At 42.6% G+C, this 27,198-nt stretch overlaps 1 protein-coding gene across 14 annotated transcripts in view; it reads right to left on the bottom strand.

The window, feature by feature from the left end:
- fryb (furry homolog b (Drosophila)) overlaps window positions 1–27,198 on the bottom strand; it is a 73,762-nt gene that overhangs the window by 5,638 nt on the left and 40,926 nt on the right. For 4 of the 14 annotated variants that reach the window (XM_074610428.1, XM_074610419.1, XM_074610421.1 and 1 more), the window contains exons 18-60: window positions 26,605–26,731; window positions 25,704–25,817; window positions 25,276–25,440; window positions 23,672–23,758; window positions 23,281–23,540; window positions 22,931–23,120; window positions 21,894–22,018; window positions 20,306–20,363; window positions 19,598–19,689; window positions 19,284–19,456; window positions 18,441–18,601; window positions 18,244–18,354; window positions 17,705–17,859; window positions 16,633–16,732; window positions 16,308–16,479; window positions 15,366–15,859; window positions 15,063–15,231; window positions 14,846–14,936; window positions 14,591–14,664; window positions 13,290–13,440; window positions 12,428–12,531; window positions 10,327–10,418; window positions 10,135–10,228; window positions 9,744–9,963; window positions 9,425–9,576; window positions 8,889–9,076; window positions 7,865–7,959; window positions 7,560–7,758; window positions 7,230–7,451; window positions 6,703–6,901; window positions 6,509–6,606; window positions 6,243–6,413; window positions 5,697–5,837; window positions 5,407–5,592; window positions 5,127–5,291; window positions 4,750–4,824; window positions 3,351–3,521; window positions 3,154–3,162; window positions 2,584–2,778; window positions 2,299–2,436; window positions 1,786–2,000; window positions 871–1,075; window positions 583–732 (exon numbers count right to left, since the gene is read on the bottom strand). In XM_074610428.1, the coding sequence (XP_074466529.1) occupies window positions 583–732; window positions 871–1,075; window positions 1,786–2,000; window positions 2,299–2,436; window positions 2,584–2,778; window positions 3,154–3,162; window positions 3,351–3,521; window positions 4,750–4,824; window positions 5,127–5,291; window positions 5,407–5,592; window positions 5,697–5,837; window positions 6,243–6,413; window positions 6,509–6,606; window positions 6,703–6,901; window positions 7,230–7,451; window positions 7,560–7,758; window positions 7,865–7,959; window positions 8,889–9,076; window positions 9,425–9,576; window positions 9,744–9,963; window positions 10,135–10,228; window positions 10,327–10,418; window positions 12,428–12,531; window positions 13,290–13,440; window positions 14,591–14,664; window positions 14,846–14,936; window positions 15,063–15,231; window positions 15,366–15,859; window positions 16,308–16,479; window positions 16,633–16,732; window positions 17,705–17,859; window positions 18,244–18,354; window positions 18,441–18,601; window positions 19,284–19,456; window positions 19,598–19,689; window positions 20,306–20,363; window positions 21,894–22,018; window positions 22,931–23,120; window positions 23,281–23,540; window positions 23,672–23,758; window positions 25,276–25,440; window positions 25,704–25,817; window positions 26,605–26,731 (6,553 nt within the window). The remainder of the gene's footprint in view (window positions 1–582; window positions 733–870; window positions 1,076–1,785; window positions 2,001–2,298; window positions 2,437–2,583; window positions 2,779–3,153; window positions 3,163–3,350; window positions 3,522–4,749; window positions 4,825–5,126; window positions 5,292–5,406; window positions 5,593–5,696; window positions 5,838–6,242; window positions 6,414–6,508; window positions 6,607–6,702; window positions 6,902–7,229; window positions 7,452–7,559; window positions 7,759–7,864; window positions 7,960–8,888; window positions 9,077–9,424; window positions 9,577–9,743; window positions 9,964–10,134; window positions 10,229–10,326; window positions 10,419–12,427; window positions 12,532–13,289; window positions 13,441–14,590; window positions 14,665–14,845; window positions 14,937–15,062; window positions 15,232–15,365; window positions 15,860–16,307; window positions 16,480–16,632; window positions 16,733–17,704; window positions 17,860–18,243; window positions 18,355–18,440; window positions 18,602–19,283; window positions 19,457–19,597; window positions 19,690–20,305; window positions 20,364–21,893; window positions 22,019–22,930; window positions 23,121–23,280; window positions 23,541–23,671; window positions 23,759–25,275; window positions 25,441–25,703; window positions 25,818–26,604; window positions 26,732–27,198) is intronic. The other 10 variants (XM_074610423.1, XM_074610424.1, XM_074610425.1 and 7 more) reach the window with 7 other exon arrangements.

Below are 27,198 nucleotides of genomic sequence, written 5' to 3'. Positions count from 1 at the left end.
TAGGTTGTAGCGGGCTCAGTTTTAAAGTGAAGAGTGAAGATACTGGTATCAAATGAAACTAGAAAACCTAAAGAACCCATTGGTACCAACCATGTCATACTTGCTTGTAGAGAAGGAGGTTAAATAACGCTCCAAAGTTAGGCTAAATTTTGGCGTGGAAAAACTGGCATGGCCATTTTCAAAGGGGTCCCTTGACCTCATTCTCAAGATATGTGAATGAAAATGGGTTCTATGGGTACCGACGAGTCTCCCCTTTACAGACATGCCCACTTTATGATAATCACATACAGTTTTGGGCCAAAACAATGCAACTTTTTGCATGCAGTACCAATGTGTTATTTTTGCCTATTCTAAAATGGTGTGTTTGAATATATCTGCATACGGGGGTCCCTAAACAGTCTTAGAATTGCATAAATTGGGTATTGCTGGAAAGCTGAGACTCTTTTGAATGAGTGAAATATATTGAATCTGTTCCCTAGATTCTTGCCAATACGCAGCTATAGTTTGCAGACTACCATGCGCTGATCCAAGCAACATGCTGTAATCAACGGCGAGTCAGTTATGTCTGCAAGTAACACTCACCGTGTCGGCATCGATGTAGATTGTGGGACAATCTGAGCATGTAGTTAGCATCTGTGAGGACCTGAGGAACTTTGATCCGATGCCCCTTAAGCCCTCTCCCAGGTAAGTGGCAACATCGGTGGTTAGGACGCAGAATTTACCCTGGATGTTCTGGGAAAGAAAGCAAGTTTGAGGAGTTATTGTATTGTTGCACATACATGCATGTAAATCCTGCTGGGTATGAGAGTTTGCTTGAATAGAACAAAGAGCATCATAGTTAATAATAGAGAAACAAAAATATGAATTTACCTTAAAGAGAGATGAGAAAACTTGAAAAGTGTGGACGGCACAGGACCCGTCTGAGTCGGTCACAAGCTGGTTGATGTGACAACGCCACGCGTCCTCAGCGTCGTCACACACTATGGGTTGGAAGGCTGCCAAGATGGCGGAGAAAAATGGAGAGGGGGGAGGAGGAAAACCAAGGTCTTCCAAGTCATCTACATCATCACGTAAGCTGTCGCCATGGAAATGGGAAAGATATGGGGGTACAAAGAAAAAAAAGGTTTTGATACCTTTCCCCCTAAAAAGGTTTTATGTCAAAATCAAGTGCCCAGCTACCTCATGGGATTATATGAGTTGGATAATGTGATTGCCTCTGTTCGTGTGGTATTTGGCTAAAAATTATGCGTTTTTTTAAAGCTAGCCTAATGTACGGGTTACAAGGGGCACCGCAGGATTAATAGAACTCCTCTAACAGGAATAATTTAACAGAAATGATTTAATATTAGAGAAAATGTCTGGAAAATTAGGACAAAAAATGCAAAACACACTGAATCTAACTAGCAGGGATATAACATACACAGCATGTAGGGATGCAACACTAATATATTAGTGATTTAGTTACTTAGACAAGGTTTAAAGTCTATTTTCACATAGCGTTATCATTATTTTAACTGGGGGTTTGCATATATGAGAATGCAAATGAACATTGGATGTCTGAGAAAAGTATTTACAGCACACTTCATTGTGAATGACAGCTTATAATAAATGACCTGATCTGTCCCAGTGTTGTATGCACAAGCATTCTGGTTGTGACAGATTATAATAAGCGCTTAGACTGCAGCTTAACCGAGGTTTAGTCCCATTGTCAGTCAATCTGCCGGCTGATAAAAAAGTTCCAGTGAAACAATATCCCATATTGTTACTGCTGTCTGTCACATTCACCTGGGCAGACAGTTGGGGTCTAGAAAGTCCAGCGGCGGCTGGCAGTAGTCGGCGTTGAGGCTGTGGTCCAGATTTGACGGATGATCCAGAGGTTGCCCCGGCAACTCCAGGGTGAAGCTCTCGCCGCAGTCTGAGCCGTGAGCGAGCTCGTTGATGCTCAGCGACAGCTCGTCGTCCTGGGCCTGAGTGTCCTCGTCCTCCCCGCACACCCTCCCCTGAGGAGACAAAGATATTACGGTTTCCTGAGGATAACAAATGCATCCGTACAAATACATACTGTAAGTATTAGGGCTGTCAAGCAATTGAAATACTTAATCGTGATTAAGTATATTAAGTATTTTCACTCTAGCTTTAAAACTGAGCCCGCTATGACCTACAAATCATAGCAAGTTGCGTTAATGCGTTAAAGAAATTAGTGGCGTTAAAACAAATTTGTGTTGACACACTATTATCGCCATAACTTTGACAGCCCTAATAAGTACAGAATGTATGTATATGTGTATTATTCCTCACATGTAGGACTCCGTGAAAATCATGGAGCGCTCCCTGGCCTGGTGTGGTGGCATTGAGAGATTGTTGGTCGGCAGATGTGTCGTAAGACGTAGACAGAGAATCAGTGTGGTTGGTTTCCTCCGATGGAGAAGGGTTAGTCTGGAACAGGAAGGCAAACCAGGGGACATCTATCATTTTGATCGACTTATTCTGTCAAATTGCATCATTGCAATAATAGACAATAAAGTTTTTCAGGGCTTCAGTGGACATTAATGTTGCATTGATCCAACAGTTAAAGCTACGCACGAGCTGAGAGTGAGAGAGGCTTTGGCTGGTTGAAGACTCCTCTTCCTCCGAGGACTCGTCTGAATCGTGGGGGTCCTCGTGACCCAGACTGGGGGTGCTGCCCGAGTGCTGGCTCTCCTCCAACATGTCGCCCAGCTCTGTGCTGTCCAGGGAGCGCCGACGCACGCCCCAATTAAAGTTATCGACGGTCTCGCCCTAGATAAAACACACACATTGGAAGACAAGGGCAGAGCGGGTGGTAGCAGTGAATTTCACTGCTGTGGGAACATTTTGATGAAAACATGAGCGTCTGATGACAAGCAAAAGATGCAAAAATGTTATTCATGGCATGGAAATATGCTGGGAAAGGCTGTTTGCATTCAATATGATAATCATTTCCCCAATAAAGACATACAATATCTCCATTATGACAAATAGCAACAAGGTCAGAAATGTAGTTCTGCAACCAAGCTGTGAGAGCCAAATGAAGCACAATCATCCTTTTGTTTGGTTCAGTGGGAAACAAAGGAGCCAGCAACACCACAGCGCTGAGAAAAAGCTAATGTAAGTGCTCTGTGTGAGAGACCTTACCTGGAGCTCCTGGGCAGCGAGGGGAAGAGAGAGAGACACAGCGTTAGACAGAGAGAGAGACAAGGAGGAGGGACAGGGAAAATACATTTCAAATATATTGATGTTAAAGAAAGACAGACGGATAAAATGAAACGTGCATTAAAGGTAAAAGTGAAGGAAAGAGACAGATATTACCGTCAGTGAAATATGAATCTCACCTCTCCGTCCTCCAGCTCCACGTCCAGGAAGTCAAAGTCTCGGAAAACCCTGAACTGCTGCTCGCTGGCGGTGTCGTCTAGCGTGTCGTCTCTGGTTCCGCCCTCCTCTGATGACACGCCACTCTCCCGCACCTCCATCATGTCCAAGTCGCCACACGATGAGAAGATCACCTGACGAGAAGGAACAAAAAAGGTATTTACACTCGTCACGGACATGCTGAGGCCTGTACTACGAAGCGAGTTCAACATACCCAGGGTATCCTCTCGTTATCTGGCTTAACTAAACCTCACAACCGCGATCCCGCTAAACGGGCCTACGATGGCGGTTATCAACTCGGTAAGTCAACACAGGGTTTCTCAATCTGGCTATGACTGCGTTCACATAAAAAAGGCGCGGTGTTTGCAGCATCTGACCAATCACAAGTCTACTGTCAGCAGAGCGGCACATTTTGCAAACAGAGAGCAAACTATAATATTACACAAATATGAAGAAGTTAAACACATAATCCAGACTAAACGTAACACAGTTGAAGCTGCCAAATACAGGAAGGACAGCTGGCAAAAGAAAAAAATTGCCGATGTGTGAATGCGTAACTTAACAGACTTATAATATCACTGATCCATCTAGAGCAGAGTTGATCTCAATATAATTACTTTGTGTATTCTGTTAAATTAACATGTTGTTTATAGAATAAAATTGAAAATTAGTGGATACATTATTATTCCCTTTAGGGAAATTGTGGCGTGTATGACACTTTCAACCGTCTTTCATCTGTGTTCCCGACCCTGGCGGTGTGAAACAGACTTGGGAGTAAATCAAAAATAACTATAAGAACATAATTCAAAGCGGTAAGCAGGCTCACTTTCATATGCCAGCTGTCCTTGACTGTGTTGCTTTTAGCCTGGATTATGACTTTAACTTCTTCATATTTGTGTAATATTATCTTACGATCCACACACCGAGCTCTGATTGGTCAGTAGGCAGTGTTTCACATGAGTTGAGCTCTTATCTCAAACATAACCTGCTCCGGAGCAGGATAGTTGATCTGCATCAGTTACCATGGCGATCTACCCCAGTAAGAAGTGAACCACCTTCGTACGGCTGAAGACCCCGAAGGGTTAACCCTGTAGTGTACTGTAGTACAGGCCTTTGGTGAAGTTAACATGAAAACAAACAACTTCCTTACGAACAATAGAGGTATTATTCTCCTTGAATATCTGGAAAGATTGGAAGACCATGTTAAGGTTAATCATTTCAAGAGCTTGACTTTTAAAAAAAGAGAAAACAATTTGCCTTAAAACAAAAGAGACTTCTGCCCTTTTGTAGATTTTTGTAGACTGTAAAACAAGCAGACAGGATGGGGAGAGAATTGTAAACAAGAGACGGGAGGTAGCTTACAGATGGGTTCTTGGTGAGTCCAACTTCTTGTCCACAAAGAGACAAAACGTTCACCAGCTTCTCTCTGGTTCTTTTCTGTATGTGGGAGAAAGACAGGAAGAAATAAAAGAGTATTAGTATAAAGAGGGAATGGACATAAACTCTCCTCTTTCTTAGTTTGTTCGTTTTTAACTGCTTCAGATGTTTAAATAACCAATAAATCAGTTTAGTCCAGTGCTTCCATGATATTAGCATGTTACTAGTGTTACAATATCAAGCAACATTGAGATGACACACCAAACACTTCCAGTTAGAGCTACGTAAAGAAATGTACATAAGCTGTGACAGATCTAAAAATGTTGAGGTGGCGATACCTTAGTGGAAGTGTCTAACTCTACCTGAGAGGATTGAGGTCGCCTCCAGCTGACGGGCACCAGGATGGTGTTGGAGTTGGATCCAGAGGAGGTGGAAGAAGTACTGCGGGTTACAGCCATGGCTCTGGCCTTCCCTTCTCTACCCCCTGAACCCTGGAGCTCGTCGAACCGGCGCCCAATCACTGGAGTCTGTCAAGAAAACAGAGAAACGGACCCTCGTGAAAAATGTTTGAGTGGTTTGAATCTCACAAACATTTATTACATGTAGTCCTTTTTTTTTCTTTTTCTCTCAAATGTTTGTCACCTCAGAGATGTCAAAGGTGAAGTCCAGTGTTTTTCCCGGCAGAGCCTTGGCTGAGCCGTCCCACACCCTGCTGACCTCCAGGTTGGACAGGTCACCCTGCGAGTGGCCGTATGACGGGTGAACTAGGCTGGCAGAGCGCGATACCACCAGTTTCAAGATGTTTAAGGCATCCTTCCAGTGTATGGTCTATGGCATCACAAACACAGTATAAAAGAGACAGCAGTGCATACTTTTAAAATCACACTGAGAGGTAGTGGAATAGCTAACACAAAGTAGTGTAGGAGAGTTACCTGGACAAACTTCTCAATGGTCTTCGTGACATCACCGTTGAACATTTTGACTTGTACAGCAGTCAGGTCCATATGGCTGAGCAGGCAGTAGATGATCTGGAGGAGAGACTGTTGCATGCTGGGAAGGCCCTTATCCAGCAGCTGAAAGATGAAAAGAGACATTCAGTGAGTGACAAAGCATACAACCACTAAATTCATCTCCACGGGTGTATGGTCAATATAACCCTAGACTGTAGGTGATTGGATTACCACTGGTCACGACCTCGGTGTGTGGTGTAATATTTGATGAAACATGGCATCGCTTACAGACTGCGACGCGGCAGCTCTCCAATGCAACAGCTGAGACAGCATATGTCATTATGTAATTTAAATGTGTACATTATTAAAACCGACTAGTATTTCTGGAGCCGACTAGCGAGGGTATCAACGTTTAAGTGACTAGTCGACTAATCGCGTACATCCCTACTTGTAGTGTATCACTTTGGGAGAAAGCTAACGATGTAAACCTAGAAATAAGGTATGCAATGCATATTTATCAGTGCTTACCTCAGCCATATAGGTCACCATGTTGAGTGTGATGTCGGAGAAAGCCTCATGAAGGTAGCGGCAAACCACGCTGACCCAGGAGAAAGGGTCCCGCGTGTAAGAGCGTGTCTTATAGAGAGTCATCACATGGGCCAAATGGGACAGCTTTGTGTTCTTCTCCACTAAACACACCTGAGAGAGGGAAAAGAGAGAGCTTTAATAAAGCCTGACCTAATGTAAAGGAAACTGAAGTAAACTAAAGGCTCAAGTGAAGAAGTGCAGCGTACTTGTGCGATCCTCTCAGCGCTCTCCTTGCAAAACTGAGTTGGGTGGCCAAAGTGCAGCACCAGGTGAGGCAGCAGACACAGCACATTCAGAGGGAAACCTGCATCGAGACAAGAGGCTGAACTTCCAACACCACCTGGTATAAATGAAAACTACAGACTGTTTTGAGCTAATACAGTGGTGCGAGATTACCTACCTATAGACTGAGAGCTGTCAACAACAGGCACGCGGGAGACTGGCGTGAGCTGGCAGAAGAGCTGTAAGGTGAGGTCGGAGGTGGCCTGGGAGGTAAAACCCTTCAACAAAAGCTGCTGAATCCCAGAGAAGCCGCTCCACCTCAGCTGAGCCTGCAGCTTCTCGAGGCGTTCGCGGTTCTCTGCTCTGTCTAAGGGCACCTGGGAAATAAGAGTTTTTTTTGGTTAAACTGAAACTGGAAGTTGATTGTATTATTTAGTTTTCCTCCTGAAATGTATTCTGACAACCTGAGGTTTGGTTTTATAGCCAATTGCTCATACTTTGCAAAGTGCTGATAGCTGGGAATCCAATTTTTTAATTAAAAAATATAATAAACAGCACAATTTTTAGCCCTGTGGGGCTCTTCTCAGTTGGCCCAGTTGGTAGTAAGGAGCTGCACAGCCTTCTTCTTCTGTTACCTCTGTCCAAACTTTTGCTTCTAAAATAACATAACTTCCCCTCTAAGATCTGCAAATTCATCTCATCTACCTTTGACAGCAACTTGTGAACGAGGCGAAGTGACATCTGATATTCAAACTCAAAGTCTGACTCCATGAGGGCCACCGCCACCCAGAAGACCGTGGCCAGTATTGTTGACGGATGGGAAACGTGGGCGGGATCCGATAGAACGCTGGGATCGATGCGATTGGTCGATGACGTGCAGGACCCGGGTGTTCTTCCTGTTCGGGCGAGGCCATGACTGTTGCAGGCCTGTAGATTGAACATAAATGTAACACAGAATTAGTGAGACGCACTGTGTTCAACAAGTCTGCTCCAGCATTAAGGTGTCACACTAAACATCAGTCTTCATTTTCTTGCCTGAATGCGATCCAGAGTTGCGCTGCGAGGAGGATCACTCATCTGGTGGCCGCACTCGCCAAACTTCTTGGGAACCGAGTAGGAGCGCTGGTGGCGTTGTGACGACAGACCTACAAATCCAGGCCCGGGGAAGTTCAACTGACCTGTGCTCTTTCTGTTCATCAGTTTGTCACTAGTCACGAAGTCGGGTGAGGACGTCCTGTGAATCAGACACAGAAAAAGTGAGTCCTAAAATCACTAGGAAGTGACATCGCAACATAAAGGCTGGATGAATTGATTTTTTTTTTCACTCATAAAGAGCCTACCTGGTTAGAGCTGCCATAAGGTCGCTGTTTTTCAGACACTCGGCTAGATTCACCACCACTGACTCCAGCGTCAACAGCACTTCCATCACGTAGCCCTGAAACACACGTGTTGTTGAATTAACCCTTTGAACTCTGCAATAGAAAGGGTCCGCCAGTGCCTAAATTGGTATTTTTGCTTATTGTGAAGTCATTATTGAGGTGTATTTTCAAATTCTTCATATCACTAAAATCTGTACAACATAAGCTAAAAGGTTATGTAATTCAATAAACCATAATAATCGATAAAAGTATTGAAATTGTGTCTTAATAAGACATGTTTTCCATAAAATGTTACCAAATAAACACACAAAACATATTTTAAAAAACATGAACAAAACAAAATATTTCTTAACACTTCATAAGTAACTAACTAAGCACATTTTATAGTTTTTGAGATATGTTATATACATTTTAATGAGCAGAACAAGTGCAAAGGCTTTTTGATAGTTTTGTTACATTCCACACGTAACAAAACTTAATGATGTTGTCACGAGCATTCAATGAAAGATGACGCGAAAGACAGACGCCTTGGCTTTCTGCTGCAAAAAGAATGAATGCTCTAGCTATTATGTTTTTTTATTTTAGATTGATTTATACAGGATCATACAAACAGCGGTCTCACACAGGGAAATCTGTTGCCACCGAGCATTGTCACCACATTTTGTATCGCACGCAACGTAATGTAATGACGTCATCATGTGTGTAAAAAGTGATGACGCGAAAGACAGAAGTCTTAGCTTTCCACTGCAAAAAGAATGAATGCTACAGCTATTATGGTTTTTATTTGAGATTGATTTAAGCAGGATCATGAAAACAGCAACCTCCAATGGCTGCCCCCGGAAGGTCCGTTTTTAAAGGGTTAAACGACCAGACTCATCAGCACCAACATGCACTCTTATTTGCAGATTAAAGAGGAAGTTAAGTGCTCTAATAGTTTTCTCATATACTATTGTTTCTAACCCGACAATCTCTCGATATCACTCACCTGCACCTCGTCTCCGTGTTCTCCCACCACCTCGACGAGGCGCGAGACCAGGTCAGAGACAGCGTGGTTGTTGATCGGCTGTTTGAGGGCTCTGAAGATTTGGAAAGAGCGGCCGGCATAGTGACGTGAGGAGCTGCACAGAGCCGTCTGTAAAGCCACGTCACTCAGCTGATGCTCCAGGTGGAAGTCTGTATAAGCAGACGGGTACAAAGAAACATAAAGATACACACATGCAGGTTTGTTTGGGGGATAAGGGTTATTACTTCTAAGAAAATGGCATAATTGACGAGAAGATTGGCAGACTTTATTTGCCCCTAAACTTTTTATTATTTATTTTGTGCGAATGTGTTGGATTTTGCATTAAGTCTGGTGGATTGCCTCATGGCAGAACACAGAAGAGAGCTTTAAACAAATCATTTGAAAATTGAAAATGGATTTTCAGCAATGCCACACATGAATCATAAGCTAGTAAGTGAGCCCTTATATTTCTGATATTCAGTAAAAGACATTTGGCATTAACGTGAGCGGTGTCTCACCTGACTTGGACTCCTTGAAGACAGAGACGACGTGGCGGAGGAAGTTGGAAAGCTGATCCGTGCTCTTGGAGTTGGGGTTCTTTGGCGTGATGTCCTCGTGCACCCACAGCGGCCCAAACGCTCTGAGCAACGACAACACAGTACTCCAGGCACTGTATACCCACCACCAGTAGCACCACATACACGTTACACAAGCACTTTGACTATGTGCACACACACACACACACACACACACGCACGCACTTCACTAACACGCCTGCTCGAACATTTGTACGCCAAACTTCTAGAGTTGCACAAAATGCCCTGGAGGTGTGCGTACCTTGTGGAGAGGAACTCGATGAGTTTGTTTGTCTTCTCGTCAGTTTCATTGGCCGTATCCTCGAGGTCCTCCAGGTCATCGGGTGTCACAAGGGGCAAATTTCCAACACTGCCTGCAGTGCTGCCGCCACCCAGACTGGCAGAGGAGGAGTTGGAGGTGGAGCTGAGGCCAGAGTCCGCCACCGGAGACGCCTGCCACTCTCGCAGGAAGTCAGGTGCATCTAAGGGAACATGATGAAAGAGTATACAGAATAAAGTGTACTATGTGCTGTTTCAGCACGTGTTTTTATCGGTTCTCTCATGTGAAAACTGATCGAACAATCAATCTATACGCTGGTAAATGTCACAGGATTAATAAACGTGTGTATGCATGTGGAGTATTTTCTACTCACGCGACTGCTGGTACTCTGTGTGGTAGCTGGACTTAATGGTGAGGGTCTTGTTGTCACTGATCTCTCTCGTCAGCATCAGAACTGAGGCTATTACCTGGAAACAACAAAAAGGAGGGTTCACTATATGCAATACAATGTAAATACAAGCTAAAATGGCCTAAAAAATAACAAGTATTAGGATCCCACTCTGACCTGGAAGTTGTTGTTGCAGGAGAGGGCAATGAGGAGGTGGAGAAGGAGGCGTTTGCTGTGTTCATAGACCTCTGGTCGGTAGTGGTCCAAACCTGGCCGATAAAATACACATCCAGTAAGACAACAACAGGACTAAAATTACTATACTATACTACAGCTTGTACCGATGCTGACATTTATCTGAATATCTGTCTTGCTGTAAATACAAATTTTAGTTGTTTTTTTTATTTTATCTTTTATTATCTATAGGGACAACATATATTAAAAGAGCAGTATGTAGGATCTGGCGGTATCTAGTGGTGAGGTTGCAGATTGCAACCAACTGAAGCCTGTCCCGTGGGCCAAGCGTGTAGAAGAACTATGGCGGCTGACACTAAAACGTGAATGTCCCTCTCTAGAGTCAGTTGTTGTAAGAGTAGCGTAGGTCATTTTGAACAGAGCCAGTGTGTGAGTGAGGAAGTGAGTGGTGAAGCAAGAGAGCGAGAGAGAGAGAGAGCGGCGGTGATGGGAGAGAGTAACGTTATCGACTCCGGCCCAAGCAGGAAAAGTTAACAGTGTTTGGTTTTTACGTTCTGGGCTACTGTTGAAACATGGCAGCCGGCTCCATGAAGAGGACCTGCTCTCTATGTAGATATAAACGGCTCATTTTAAGGTAACAAAACACGACTCTTATTTTCAAGTGATTATACACTAAAGAAAACATATTTATTTATATTATATTCCATTTCTGCCAATAGATCCCCTTAAATGTTTCACACTGGTCCTTTAAGAGAACTGAAATATTGCTAGATACTGTTGCTGTGTCCAGAATGGCGTACAGTTTCTTAAATGCCCACTTCTACAAGGGCTATGACAACCCCCAACCAGGGAGCCTGGGTCTCCTGTTTCTTATATATAGTATCTACATTACTATAAATAAAACATTTCTCCCAATACACTGCCAGTAAAAATATATGAAACAATACAACATGGATTCTTTGACAACTTCATGCAAACCGATTGGATGATAGTGGTCGGCATTTTGACCGTCGCCATGTTGGCTTTTTGCAACCGGAAGTGACACGAGAGGGTGGCGCTAAGCCCAACTGAACACTGAATAAGACATCTTTAGGCAACTTTCTCATAGACTTCTATAAAATCAGACTTCTTTTTGCAACCAGAGGAGTCGCCCCCTGCTGGCTATTAGAAAGAATGCAAGTTTAAGGCACTTCAGCATTGGCTTCACTTTTCAGACCCACTGATAATAATACATTTCTGCACAGCTGACAGGGTAGGTATGTGTCCACGTGTCTAGGTGAGTAATTCAGGCCCTGGGTAATGTGTCTGTGTCTCCGGTGACTCAAGAGAGCGGTCTGTCCTGAAATGCACGTCTGTGAGGGACGGAGATAAAAACCTCACACTGTCACGCGACGAGCATATCAGACGTCACAGAAAACACCTACACACCTCAAGGTTATTTTGGTGCGTATGTGTCTGTGTGTAACACCCTTTTTTGACAGGAGAGTGAATGCTGATAGTCGATCTTATCTTTTTAGTTCCTTTAAGTCCACCTCACGTTCCCTCATTGGGAGATAAGAGTGAGACCGGCTGGAGAACTTCTCTGAGTTCATACGGTTGGCCAGCCAGCTAGTCCAGTTTATCACACAGGAATATGGCACTCTCCAAAAAACATCTGGTCAAAATGTGCATGGCATTTAGGCTGTGTTTTGTTTTTACTGTTTCCATTTGTTCACCACCTCTCTGTGGCCATAAAGTGGCTGTGTTCATCGATGTACTCTTCTTTCTGATGTTTGTGTGTTTATTGTTCTAGTGTGTCGACTGAATTGTAGATTTTTGTTTTTATCTTTCCAAATACTTAAATGTCTTTGTTTTGTTTCTTGTTATTAATTTTTGTTTGTATTGTATTTTAGGACCCCCTCGAAAAATGAGATGGTTCATCTCACGGTGTTTATCCTAATGAATAAACTTGTACAACAACTAATTACACTTTTCATTCCTCTTCTTTTCAAGATTAATCAGCTAATGGTTAGACTGGTACCAAGAGAAAGGTAGGAGACCATATCTGAGTTATGGTGTATGTGTGTGTGTTGTGTACACCTACCCAAGAAGAGGGCATGTAGCAGCAGGGGCAGGTGTAAAGCCCAGTCTTCTCTCACGCTGTGGTCCACCACCATTTCAGTCATGAAGATCACTGCGATATTACACCTGAGAAACCAAGTTCAAGTCCAGTTTGATACGTTTTCAATCAACTAATCGTTGTGCTCGAAATCAAATCAGAATAGAAAAAACTCAAGACAACTACATTCAAGAGAATTACTTTTATCCCTTAAATGTACTTCCGTCATAAAGAGGATCTGTATGAGCAAGATAAGGAATGTGCTCGAGACAACTGAGACACAGACTGTGCAAAAACAAAACAATTTCCAGAAACTTTCTTAAGGCAGGTGTATCTGTCACTCAGTGCACATCATTATTAAACTCTCATACTAGAAACTGGCTTTGCGTATATATTGCTGCTTGTGAGGCTTCTGTTAGTACTGAATGATAATCAACATGACAAACCAAATATACAGAAACTGTAATTGCCTGCATAAAAAGCCTCATTAATGTAATATAACAGTCTACTCGGCTGTAATTTATTGTAAATACATGCATCATAAATCTAATCTCATCTTCGGTAATGACTTCTGAGGTGTCGAGAGAGATGAATTAGTAAATCCCTCCTAATATACATTCTCTACATAGCAGCGACAGAGCGAGCTGGCTGGGTTTCATTCTGCGCTGGAGTTTATAAGGTCATCTGTGAGGAGGTGTAACTAGTCTGTGTGAGAAAATACCTTGCTTTGCTGAGTCTGCTGATCCGTTGCAGATAGTAACACCACCGTCTGTTTTCTGTGTGTGATTTTTGTGGTTGTTTCAGAGTAGATTGTCTGTAGTGTACAGTGTGTTTGTGTTTGCTGTACCTGTGCAATGGTCCTCGAGGTGTGATGGTTTCTGGGAGGTAGTCGACCAGAGGAGCCCAGCAGCCTCCGTTAACGGGCATGGGTAACGGCTGAGGATGGTTGGTCTCCAGAACACCCAGTAACCAACCAGCATATGGTGGGAGTGGGTCAGCTACAAAAATAGACCAATCACAATATTTAGTATACAGTAGTAGTAAAATACATAAATAAATATCCCACTCGTGAATTTTGAAACTATTACGTGTCTCAAAAAAGGCGGCTGCTAACAAGTGGCTAAATGAGACTAATAAACATCATCATGCCCACTCGTCCACCTTTACAGCCATGTGGGCGGCAGTAGCTCAGTCCATAGGGATTTGGCTTGGGAACACACACATGGACCAAGTACTGTGTGTGGCTTGGGCACTGCAGAGGTGCCCTTGAGCAAGGCACTAAACCCCCAATTGCTCGGTGCGCCTGTCAGGGGCAGCCCCCACGCTCTGACATCTCTCCATTAATGCATGTATATAGGTCCTGTGTGTGTGTATTTCGGGCCTATGTAATATGTAAAAATAACAGAGTGGAAAAATACATTTTAATAAAGTGTTCAATAAAGTGCCTTTCTTCTTCTTCTTCTTGTTTATACTTGCGTTCATGCGACCGTGGTGTAGTTTGTTTATAGCCTAACGTTAGCTTTTTACTTCTGCCACATGCATTCACACTTCAAAAATCATTAAAGTGGTCATTTGTGGAGATTATCTTGCTGAACAAAACATGAAAGTATCATAAATGTTGCCACCGAGCTCATTTTCAAGTCAAACGCTGGCTTGAAGAAAGACATGAAGGGTCCAGTGTCTGAAAAAATGGACCCACCCTTGCACTTGGTTGGTTAAGAGCTCTGCTTGATCACATGAGGACTACCAGCAGCAGAGTCATGCCTGGAAGCCTTCCAACACATACACTTGCTAAAGATAGACTGACCATCAGTGTGGCTGAGGTTAAATCTGTGTATCTGTGTCATAGGGGGCAGTGGTGGGCCTTGGCTCATGTCCAAATGATATACAACTCCAACATTAACAACGAATGCAGTGAATACGACACACAGGTTTCAGCCTGGCCACACCAGAACAGCCGTGTTTATTCAGCCTGTACGGAGGGGATTAGTGACAATTAGCTTCAAACTCTTAGGTTAATCCTTGTCCTGGAGGTCTTTACAAATATCAGACAGCTGCGAGTCCCCGTGGGCTGTGTGTCCGAGTACACATTGTACAAGTACAGCAAGTTTGTACATATTCATTCTCATGACAACCAAGACAACTTACTCTTTTCATCCTCGTAGGAGCCTCCTGAGCTGTTGCTGTAGCGAGACTCCAGTCTGTTGTGAGCCCTGGCCATGCTGGTACAAAAGCATGAAATTAAAAGTTAAAAATTCAGAGTTTGCAAAGTGTACAGTCTTGCTTCGTGACTTTAAAGTCTTCTGCTAATATGACTGCGTAACTGAAATGATGCGGACATATTTTATCTGCTTGCACAAGCCTCTTGAGACACATATATTAAAAGAATGTATTAATACTGACCGCTCTTCACTCTCTCTGACCAGCTTGTTTTCATCTGTGTCTGTCAGGTTATCCTGTCCAGCCACCACAGTGTTACTGCTGGACGTGGTGCCTACGCATAACACATTTCAGAGATAATCTTCAGAAATACAGTACAATCAATCATCTGTCACATAAACAGCTGTCAAGTTCGAGCTGAAGGTTGAGATGAAAATGTGACAGGAACGTCTCTTCTCACCTGTCTGTGAGGTGGAGGCTTTGTTGCTGGCAGCGAAGCGATAGAAGGGAGGGTTGTCACAGTGCAAGACCACAGGGTTGACTGGGTCAGTCTGCTGCAGCTCAAACAGGAGCTCCTCCATAGTCTGGATGGTGTTGTTGCGACACAGGTAGATCACCACTTTCTTTATCTAAAACAAATATGAATTCACATCATCTCTGCACATTTTGTTATGGTATTTAAATCACTTTGAAAACCTGGAAGTTTCAACTCTTTAGCCACTCTCTTTAGAGCAGCGTGTCGGTTTGTACGGACTGTACTTACATAAGGCAACAGTGTGGTGTCACTGCTGACTCCACACAGGCTGATGAGGAACTGCAGGGTGATCCGTAAGTTGTTGCTCCACCTCTCGTTGGACACCAGAGCGTTCCAGGCAGTCTCGATCTCTGGGCCAGGAACCTCGTCTCCGTACTGATAATGTGAAGAAGAAATAAATGCAGTTAAAATGCAGGAGACTACACTGGAAAAAGGGGAAGTCATTTGACAAACATGGCTTCCTACCTTAGCAGTCATGAACATGAGGTTGTTGAGCACCAGCGAAGTCGCCTGCAGGGAGCCCCAGCCGTTGCCTCTTAGGCTGGGGGACAGACCGATGCCCTGGCCCGGACCGCGAGGCTCTTCCTCTGGTGTGCAGGGGCTTGAGGCCGGAGGTAGGAGCCCCGTGTCCACCAGCTCAATGTTACTGAGCCAGGGTAGCAGGTAGGAGAGCATGATCTGTCTGCCGTTGGGGTGGGTGGTTGAGAAACGCTGGCTCACCTCTGTACGGGCAAAAAAACATGTCAGAGGAATTCATGTTAGAAGCGCTTTTTAAATGTGTTCAATAACAGGTGAAAGACATTGGGATCAAATTTAACGATAACACTTTATAATAACCATCATTGATAAATTACCAATTTAACAACTGTCCTTTTGGGAGTTTTGAATGTGAGGGTTCAAAGATATTGTGCTGTTTTGTAGATCACCCGTAATCTGCCCGTAATGTCACGATAACACAGCACTTTTTCCTTAATCTGATATACAGTGTTTGCTGTTGAAACATGATACTGTAGGGAGACATAATAGGGCTGGTTTGTGAAGTGGAGTTTTTATTTACGCCTGCAATTAGGATGTACTGTTCTCCACAAAAGAAACATAATAGGATTCCAGTCTCGGTCCTGTTTCCTGGACTTTGTAATGTGTACACTCACTGGATACACTCTACTGTACCTGAGAAAAGAGGCAGAGTGAGCTCTGGGTACATGCTGGCCAGCTGGATGGAGAGTTGAGACAGGTTGACGCTGTACAGGGGAGGGAGGGGGCCGTGTGTTCCGTACAAAATATTACCAGGCTTCTGCTCCACCATCCGCTTAGAGTACGCACACAACTTAGACTCCAGCACCTGCACACATATTAGTTATCTGTTACAGTCCAAATGCATTGGCAGGTTTCGGCTTTATGCCTGTGCTCGCCTTTCCCACCACTTTGCATGCAATTAATACATATTTAACATTGGAACTGTGCTTATGTACCCTTTACGTATGTGTGTATGTACCTGCATCAGCTGCATTGAGATCTCATATATCTCCCTGCTGGTGTCTGAGGCCTTGAATAACACCAGATTGAGCAAGGTCACGAGGTCACAGGGGTAATTCCTGGAAAAAGTGAGGAGAAACGGTCATTAGTTGCTTATTACAATGAAATCTAACTCAATGGATGTTAACAGACAGTTGTGGGCAGTGTGGGAAATAACATTTCAAAAAGGGGTGTGCGATATATCGAAAATACTCGATGTATTGTGGCTTGCTCTACGTGGGATGTAGTAAATGACTATATCGTCAACATCGAGTACAAATATTAAGCAACCGTCATAAGGCTCGATGTGGCGCTCTGCTCCTCCCGCAGCTCTCTCCCTCTCTTTTTACATCTTGAGGGAAGCAGGGAACGGGGAAAGAGCCTGGAGAGAGCGGAAGAAGTGAAGCGCCAAAGACAGTTTATACGTTTTGAGGTCAGAAAAGGTGATGAAGATGCCAGCCTCCACTTAAAAAAGAAACGGTCAAACCAGCCCCCACGTTGTTTTGTGGTACGTGTATATTATTAGCCATTAAGAGGGTGCAAGAACTGGCTTCAAAAATAAAAGCGACCAAAAAACTGATTTCAAAATAAAAATGATCTTCCGCTGAATGTGACACAGAAATTCAAAAGGTCACTCTGTCAACAAAATAAATAAATATTAAATAATAAATAAAATTAATGATAATTTAAAAAAAAAAAACCTACTGCCTGCAAACTGTATTTCGAGAAGAATTTCAATTGTGTAGAGATAATCAGTCAAACTATACAAGAATACATTTCCAAGGACCAATATGATTTCATATGGTTCACTCACACCAGTACACCACCTCAAAGTGTTCAGATTAGTTGGCTGGAACAGCTGGTATGATTGTACGCATTAAAGGGTTAAATCAAACAGATAAGTTATTTTACAGTATATCACGATATAGCCTAAAAATATCTGTCTAGTAATAACTGTCCAGCAGGGAGGTCAGAAGCTACAGAGCTGGCGGATCTTCTTGATAGAGAAAAACGTCAGCAGGGCAGATTCTAACAAATGCACGATTCCCCACCTGTTGCCGCAGACAGTGGCGATGGCCTTGAAGCAGCCGGACGCCAGCTGGTAAGATCCAGTGAAGCAGCGGTCCACGGCCCAGTTGAACAGATTGATCTGGTCTGGGTTCAGTTCTAAGAGCAGGATGACCACCTCACACCCCAGTCGGTGCACCTACAGTAGGGAAAACACGTTATTATGTAGAGGGACTAATATACTGATAGCAAACAGCACAAAAGGAGCAACAGAATTAAGGAAAATTTAGACTTGAATGACAAGTAATAATAAGTTGGGGTAAGTTTCTGTTTGATCATGATAGAATTGGCCGATTCTAAGTCCGAAGAGTTGCTGTGTAGTTGGTTGCACCAACAATAAATCCAAAAACGCTGATCTCCGATTTGTTCCCCTGCTGTGTCCTAAAAAAATATATAATAGAGGAGCTTTATGGCTCCAAACTATAGACTAGACCAGCAGGCGTCATCGCCGAGGCTGCGCTCCCTTTTGGGGGAAAGAAACTCCCCAAAAATGACCAGTTGATCTCACTCAGAGTTGACCTACCCGTATGTCGTGGCAGGCCAAGATGTTGTCAAGCCATTTGTAGAGATAGCCGTCAGTAGAGAGACCCACGTTGTCAAACACTGGGCCGCAACACAGAACTGCTGACATGGCCTGGGAGAGAAAAGTTGAGTTAATGCTAAAGGTTTCTGATAGAATAACTCCTGCTGTGTAGCAGGATAGTAGTGGGTAGCGCTTACCTTGAGAGCACAGTACTGGTAGCGGGTGATCTGGTGGTTGCGGTCACTGTAGCGATCGAGGGGAGTGAACATGACACTGAAGGGTCCGGCCCACTGGCTGAAGAGGATGAAGAGGTGGTGTCTCAGAGACTGTTGAGGGAAGAGAAAACGCCTGTGGTGGACTGCGCAGATGTGAGGGTGAGAGAAGAGAGACATGGAGGGTCAGACAGTGAAAATGCTCAACGATAACAAATGTAAATTTATTTAGTTTATTCATTTAGTAAATTCAATTTACTACTGAAAGGCCGATGTATTGTGACCATGGATGTATTATAAGAACTGGATACCGCTCCCCATAATGTCATATTCTACCGAAATGGCCTGTGTTGAACAATAAAATATTATAGATACAATAAATGTTGTGGCAGCAGCTCTTGTCAAAAAAACACCGGAGTTTCATCTCTTTACTTTTATACTCTTTGCTGCCCACGAGTTCCCGCTCGGCCCATAGATTTTACATTTTGATGACGTCACAGATGTCTAAACCTATTTTCTCGGCTCGAGGAAAGCTTTACAAATATAAAACCTCCATGGATCAAAAATTCGGAATAGAAAGAGTCACATTCGAACTTCGAGGTGTGCGAGGTGTCCTGTCAACAGTTTTACAGACGTCCCTTTTACAATGGTGGTCTATGAGGAAAATGCTTTTTGGGCCGCACAGGGATTTCTCACTGCAATACCGCGAGTGGCCACTGGAGAAAAACTGGAAGCAAAGCTGAGCAGTGTCACCGTATCCAGGTCTTATTATACATCCATGATTGTTACATATAATATCATAAAAAAAAGAGTAATAAAATTATTTACCAGGAACACACTGGATGAGATTAGCCACCATCCCGCTGAAATGGGCTCTGATGTCTTTAAGCACGTCCAGCTCCTTCTCATTCTCAGCCTCCAGAAGCATCCGGGTTAGATCCACATACTCCAGGAACAAGGCGCCCAGGGCCAGGGAGTCACGCTCCAGTGCTCCATTGGTGCTGTAGAGGAGGAGAAGAGAATTTAATTTTACATGTTTGTGCATCAGCAGGCTGGAAATTACAGAAGGAGCCCAAGGGAATGAGGACAGACCAAAACAAAAACAACTAGAGGGCACTCAGTGGATTAAATGAGTGTGCTACCTGTCACTGATAACTGCTGCATTAGCCAGCAGCTCAAAGATCCTCAGCAGCTGCAGCCTGAGAAGATCCCTCCTCTCTCTGCGCTTCTTGTTCTGAAAGCACAGACAGGTTTTCCATTCACTGCTAAATGTATGTTAATATACAGTAGGTATGTTGTTGTGTTTATACTGGGCTCTTGAAAGGAAAACTTCCCTTTACATTAGCAGTCCATTTTCATAGATAATAAATGATTGACCAATGGAAAATATCTCTAATAGCTATGAGCATACACTATATACAATAGGGCTGTCCTGAATACCATTTTTTGGGCGCTGGAGCTTCAGTAGTAAGCAACAGTGAATATTCAAAGCTTCGGCCAGGGCGCTGAAGCATTTTCCAAAACGTTTGGTGTATTTTACACGTTTGTAAAAAAAAACAACGAATATCCAAATCCCCAAATTGAAAACTGAATACCTACCCAACGAACGAATAACTGAATAGTGGAATAATTAGGTCCAGCCCTAATATACAACAGGAAAAATACTGTATACTTCTACACTCGTATTAACTGCTGCATGTAAAAGAAGTCCATCCCTGGATTAACATTATACTTCATCAAGAGTATATTTTCACAATTTTCTGTCAGGGATCAATAAAGTTAATCTGATCCTATTTCAGTGCTGTCAGTGTGTCTCTTTCTCACTGTGTGTGTGTGTGTGTGTGTGATACCTCAGGCCTTCGTTCCAGCGCTTCCTTCATCAGTGGATGGAGTTCTTCAACTAGCTCTCTATAAACAGGATCAGAGACGGGGAAAATCAGTGCTTTGTTGCCAAATGAGACAGATCAAATTGTCCTTCCCTGTAGATAGAGGATGGCCTGACTTAAAGGATAACTTTGGTATTTTTCAACCTGGACCATATTTTCCCACCGTAAACACTTTTTGAAATTGGTCCAGTATTGAGGGAGAACACTGCAGCTACCAGCCGCTAAACAAGCTGTAATATAATCATTTGGGGCAACCTGAGACAGTCAATTCTCGTTTTTGCCACTGACAGGCTCAGATTGTTCATATAAGTGTCTGACAACATTATGGAAAGGACCCTACAGAGAAATACATTTTTTTTTTTTTTAATCTTTCGCTTGATCTGGTCTGTTTGTTATTGTGTGTCTCGTTCAGAGAAGTCTCGTCCTGAAATCTCGCATCGCCTCCACATTGTCGAAATCATCTAAATATTCAGCCATGACATTGAAAATCTTTTAGATAACACTAAGCTACACTTTCTGTACTCAAACACGACAAACTCTGACAACACCAGTGTCCCGTAGCACTCCTCTCTCCACCCTCACTCACGTTTCCCGTTTCTTTCCGGCAATAAGTCAGATGACGCAGTAACAGGAAGCGAAAGGTAAGAAAAGCGTTTTATTTTTCTGTAGGGTCCTTTCCATAATGTTGTCAGACACTTACGGTAACAATCAGAGCCTGTCAGTGGCAAAAACAAGCACTTTTAGTGGACGTAAACGGACGATACCAGGTTGCCCTAAATGATTACATTACAGCTCATTTAGCGGCTGCAGCGTTCTCCCTCAATACTGGACCAATTTAAAAAAAATTTGTCATTTAGACACAAAAACATGGCAAATTAGGGTCCAGGTTGAAAAATACCAAAGTCATCCTTTAAGGCAACAGAATGGTTTGTAACAGATATCCATCTTGTGCAACCCAAATGTCACATGCCCTAAAACCACTAATCCTCCAACAAGGGAGACCTTAATCTCTTTAATAACAGCGAGCGCCCTTTTGGAAAACATTTCGGGTTAAAAATAGATGATCTCTTTTAAAATGAAATCACAATGAAACCTCTGTCCTTTGACAAAAATGTGATACGTCTCTGTCGCTCTAAAAGAATCTCTTCTACATCAGTGACGCAGTTTTTCTTTTCTGAGTGTCAAGGAGGCATGCAGCTCAGTTATGAAGAGAATGTAAGGACAGATGGGATTCAGTAATAGAGGAAGGCAGCGTGAAAAGTCTTTCTTATGTAAGAGATTAGGATCAAATCCAGCACATCATTCATTTTCTATTGTGATCTGTCTAGTGGCATTCCCTCCATTCAGGCCTTGTGTGTCTATTCTTTGCCAAAGCAAAAAGCTCACACAAAAGAACAACAGGCCTGGATCGCATAACGATAACAAACAGTTTTAGGATTCTTAAACATCTGAGCATTAAATCAGAAATATGTCAGAACAATATCTAGCACTTGACCCAAGTCTGATGTGTACGATGCAAGGTGTGTATTTCTGCATGTTCCTGGGCCAGTACCTGAAGACCAGAGCGTTTGTGCATCCAAACCCCAGCACCAGAGACTCTGTGATCTCCAAACTCTCAGCTCTCATCAGCGGGACGAGCTGTTTTAAAAGCCAGGCTACCGAGGGAGTGCCGATCACCTGAGAGATAAAAAGAAACACACAAACATTGATCAGGCAACATTAACAAACTAAAACTGATCCAAATTTACAAAAAAACTGCCTGGAATATACACCTCCCTTTTACACTATCACTGTCATTATGAGTCCAGGGTTTTTCAGATCAATTTGCTGCAATTTTGTCAGTCTTTTCAAGCAAAAATACCAATCATTCTCTTGTTACAACATCTTCAATGTGAGGATATTGTTGCTTTTCTTTCTTTTATATCATCATAAATTGAATATTACTGGATTTTGGACTGCTGGTTAGGGTTTTCTCTTGGAAATTGTGATGCGGCGGCACAATTAATCAAAATTTTATCGAAATCACAACATGAAATCTCCTTAGGTTTACGAAAAGATTGTGGTTTGGGTTGAAATAAAACCTTTTTTGCATAAAGCCCTTAAGGCAAACTTCTCCCATGTGCACGCTAGTGGTGCAACGGTTCAACAAGCCCACGGTTCGGTCTGCATTTGCATTTTTTTGGGTCACAGTTTCGATTCGGTTTGTTTTGCACATTAGGGAGAAGAAAAAAAATAACCATTTCCAATGTGTTTGAACTCCAAAATATATCAATAGATTGACTGATAGTTATGAATGATATTTCTACATTATATGCAGCAATAACACTGCAATTAGATATTTTTTCAAAATCGTTCAGCCCTAAATTCTGTCGGACAATTTGTCACTATTTTCTGACATTTAAGAGCCTGAACGATTAATCAATCATTTAAAAAAATAACCAGCAGAATAATCAATAATGAAAATAAACTTTAGTTGCAGGTCTCTTTTCTGACTTACTATGAAATTCCAAAGCTTTTCAGGACATGGTAATGATTAAGTAATCCAAAATATTTCCAGACTTCCCACATTTGTTAAGCACGAACACACACCTTGTTGTCGTAGGTGACGCTGCCGTCGGGCGTGGTGGCCGTGATCTCCGGTGTGGAGGCTCTGAGGTGACCGGGGGACATGATGCTCGGCTTCGCCACACCTAGACACAGGATCAGGTAGTTACGCCACAGAGAGATGTAGCTGTCACTGGAGCCTGCCGTGCTGGTCTTCTTAGCGTTCACTGGACTGCTGCGGAAAGACAACGGGAGAATATAAATATATAATTAGATATTTTAATCTCTCATAGACATGGATCGTTTGTTGTTTGAGATACGTGATCATTCTATGGTCACAGACTGTTAATATAAGTTAATAATAGTTGAATATAATGAATGTGTGTTCTTTTTACTTGGGGTCAACCAGTGGCAGTAGCAGCTGTAACCGTGTGAACGCGTAGGGCCAGGCGTATCCCAGGGCGATGGGGCAGTGTTTGGGCAGGTGCTCCTGCCGCAAGAAGATGTGCAGACAGAGCACCCACGGGTCCTTCATACACTGGGCAAAGATCCAGACGTGGCTGGGGCTCTTCACGTCGTAGGAGCTGCTCACCAGTCGAGCCGTCCACTCCACTAGCCACTGCAGGTCAACGTGGTGGTTGAGAGGCAAGGTGGACTGAGGGAGGGGAGGGGAGGCATTTAGAAATGATACACAGCAGCAGAGGAAGTGATTTGGAAGATTGTGATATGAATAATTTATCTCATGTACTAATGTTTCTGATACACGCTTCATATAAATACACTTACTGAGTCAGAGTGAGCCACATGAACAAAGCTGTCCATTACAGCTGGGCTCAGCTGGTCCATGACCTCTATCATGGGTTTGTCATCGTCCTGGAGGGACAGACATTTATAGAATCAGCTATTTTTATAACAGCGTCATACAATGTGAGAGAATTCACGGGCTGCATATTTAATCCCAAATGTCTCTCCTTCCATCCTGCTATTGTATAAAGTAATGCACTGATCCTACTTTTTCAGTCCCGATAGCGATAGCGATACCTGGGCTTTGGGTATCGGCCGATACCGAGTACCGATCTGTTACCAGTGTAGAGACTGGGATCATTCTTTTACGCCTAAGGCAACATCAGGCTTGACTTAAACGTTGCTTTCCTAACTTTGTAAAACAAAATTTAACAAATAAATACATAGATGTAAATTTAGTGAATTGTTATTTATTATTAAAATAATAAACACACACCAGCAACTTGGCATAAAAAGCGTAAACCTTTAAAATGCAGCAACAAATTGGTTAAAACTTAAACAGGAATTAAAATTCCAGCATATAATGTATATAGTATATAAACAGAACTGAATTTAATAGATCGGCCCCATTGTCACCGATACCCGATCCAGCTATTTGAGTCAGTATCGGCCCGATATCCGATCCGGTGTCGGTGCATCCCTAACTGTATAGTAGATATATATGCAACCCTGTCACCCACAAAATTACATTCCCATACAACTAAACTGTATAACCAAAACACATTTTGAGGGAAACGTATTTTCTCCTGGATTACGGTCGTAGTTTTAAACACGTGGTTAACATTGTAAATAGAAAAAACAACAACACGAAAACGCTACAAATCTACTTGGTTAGGTTCAGGCAACAAAACTACTGGGTTAGGCTTATTAAAAATACATCATGGTTTGGCTTAAAATGACTATGACACTAACACAAAACGAAACCAAAATGCAACAAATCTACTTAGTTAGGTTTAGGCAACAAAACTACTGGGTTACATTTAGTAAAAAAAACATAATGGTTTGGCTTAAAATTACTTAAACACAAATGAAAATGCAAGAAATTATCACGTTTCACATGGGACACGAACACCAGTCTCCTGGGGGAAAGTCTGACAAAGTCCGGTGTTTGTTGGACCCATCCACCTTACCTCCCGCCCGCCAGTAGTGGACTTCCTCGCTTGTTATACCCATTATTATCCAATAAGGTTTTAATCAATGCACTTTCATTCACGGTCTCTCGATATACTAGGTCACCTGCTCTGCGTGTCGCTCGTTGTACTACGTCACTCGCTGCGGCCGTCCACAGATTTACAAAGGTATTTGTGATGCGTAAAAGACAAACCGCGACAAAATACGTTTCTTTCCAAACATGTGTGCATGCAAGTTAGTTGTATGGGAATGTCATTTTTAGGCAGTATATAGGGCTGGTATATGCCCTTTCTCTCTCTTTGGTAGAAATTTGCTGCCTGATACATGTTGGTAATCTTTGGACTGTTTATTCATTTCTTTAAATCTATAGGGAAATTTAAAAAAGTCAGAGAAGCTTGTGAATTGTTCTCCACTAGGTTTTTGTTTGGTGAAGATGTGAGCTTCCTGTACTGTACCTCTGCATGTCCCAGAGCTGTGAAGAGGCAGCGTATTTCTCTTAACACGCCGACAGCCAGCTTCCTCGTGCTGATCTGACACGAGCAGAGGAGCAGCAGGGCCAGGCCCTCAACCGCATGGAGCACTGAGCCGTGAGGGCTTCGCTCTGGCAGTCTGGGGCTGGACTGATTGAGAGGGAAGACACAGAGGGTATGTTGGTAAAGAGTAGCAAATATTACTCTAAGTCACCTTGTTTGACCAGTAATTCAATCTGTGAAATGACAATCGGGTTTTTTTTGTGATAAGCTTCATCTTTGGGCTACCGTATTTCAAAACAAGAAAAATAAAACAACCAGTAATCTCTGAGATATTGCACGTGATGTGTGAACAAAAAAACAAATATGTGTGTAAAATTGATTTTTGAAAGATATCATTTTAAACTACAAACCTCAACTCCACCTCGCGTCTTCCCCTGGAGCTGCAGCGCTAACCTCCACTGTGTGAGCAGCTGGAGAAGGAGCTTAACAGACGCATCCTGCAGACCCTGATGGGTGTCTTGAACCTGGAACAGTTTGGAGAGGGACATTTATAAGAGCTGCCAATGTCAAATTCAAAAAATGTACATGCAATAAGTAAAGTAGTAAATAAGTAAAGTAAGTAAATAAGTCTAAAGAAATGTGTATACAGAGCTGTGTACCGTGGAAACATTGTGAAAAAATATATAAATAAAAATAGGTAAAGTTTATCTTAAAAATATGGACTAAAAAAAATGATTTTGCTCTTATATATATATATATATATATAAGAGCAAAATATTTTTTTATATATATATAGTATATACAGATAAGTACAGTTAACTTCATAAAAAACTGTAGACACTGCAGTCAAAAAATATAAATATAAAATAAGTGAGAACTGTGTAAGCACTGCGATATTTAAAGAGATGTATTTATAGGTATGTGTTCAATATGTATGTATAGTATGTACAGAGTGTCTATGTATAGAGATTAATTGTCAGTGCAGGAATCCAGATGATTGATAGTCTTCATAATGGTTTTGTTTCATTGGACGCCCTTTTCACACCTCACAAATCTTGCTATGTTTGCACATTGTTGTATTTCACCCTGCAGGTATGGATGGTTTCTGTTATTAGACATGTTTTAAAAATCTTTTTGAGAGTGGAGACAGATAATTAGGGGCAACGCTGTATTACTATTTTCTGTTTTCTGGTGTTTATCAATAAACCAAGCCTAAACACATACATGTAAAGGAAGAGCAACCAATGCAAATGCAGGATATAATCTTCAACTGTCTAGGTAGCTGCACATTTCTGTCATGTTAATTGATACCTCGCGCAGAAGGAAATGTGTGTAACCAAACAGGACGTCCTCCCTCCAGTCTGAGAAATCCAGTAACAGGCTTTGCAGGGAGTTCTGGGAAATGAGACGAAGCTCGTCGTCCATGTGCACAGTAAGTCTGAGGGGATATATGACAACACATGAACAGAGTTGAATAAACAACATCTTGTTGTGCTACCTCACTGGTGGAAAGAGAAACCTCTTCATAAGGGTTCCAACACATATTACTTCAAAAAGTATTACAAAAATTATCAGTGATAACTCAACAGAATAGAGCTTAATCAAAAAATGCGTTTTATATAGCGTGTAATTGCGGAAGCCCTGAAAGGCAAGCGAGAAAAATAAATTCTGGTGATACATTTTCTAAGTCTGACCTAAATTGTTTATTTTCTCCTGTGTTTATGATTTAAGAACAGGTGGAAAAAATGTTTTTGCCAGGATAATCTTTCTTCTGGGCCACACAGGGAACTTCAGCAGTGCATGGCGGCTGCGGAACCTGTTTTTTATTTCGGCGTCTATGTTGACAGGTTAGAGCAGCCACACAAACCCGCTTGAGCAGTGCAGCTCGGGCGTGCCTCGGCTGCA

Source organism: Sebastes fasciatus, chromosome 16 (assembly GCF_043250625.1).
Source record: "Sebastes fasciatus isolate fSebFas1 chromosome 16, fSebFas1.pri, whole genome shotgun sequence".
NCBI classification, from domain to species: Eukaryota; Metazoa; Chordata; class Actinopteri; order Perciformes; family Sebastidae; genus Sebastes; species Sebastes fasciatus.
This window is presented reverse-complemented; position numbering and strand designations above follow the sequence as displayed.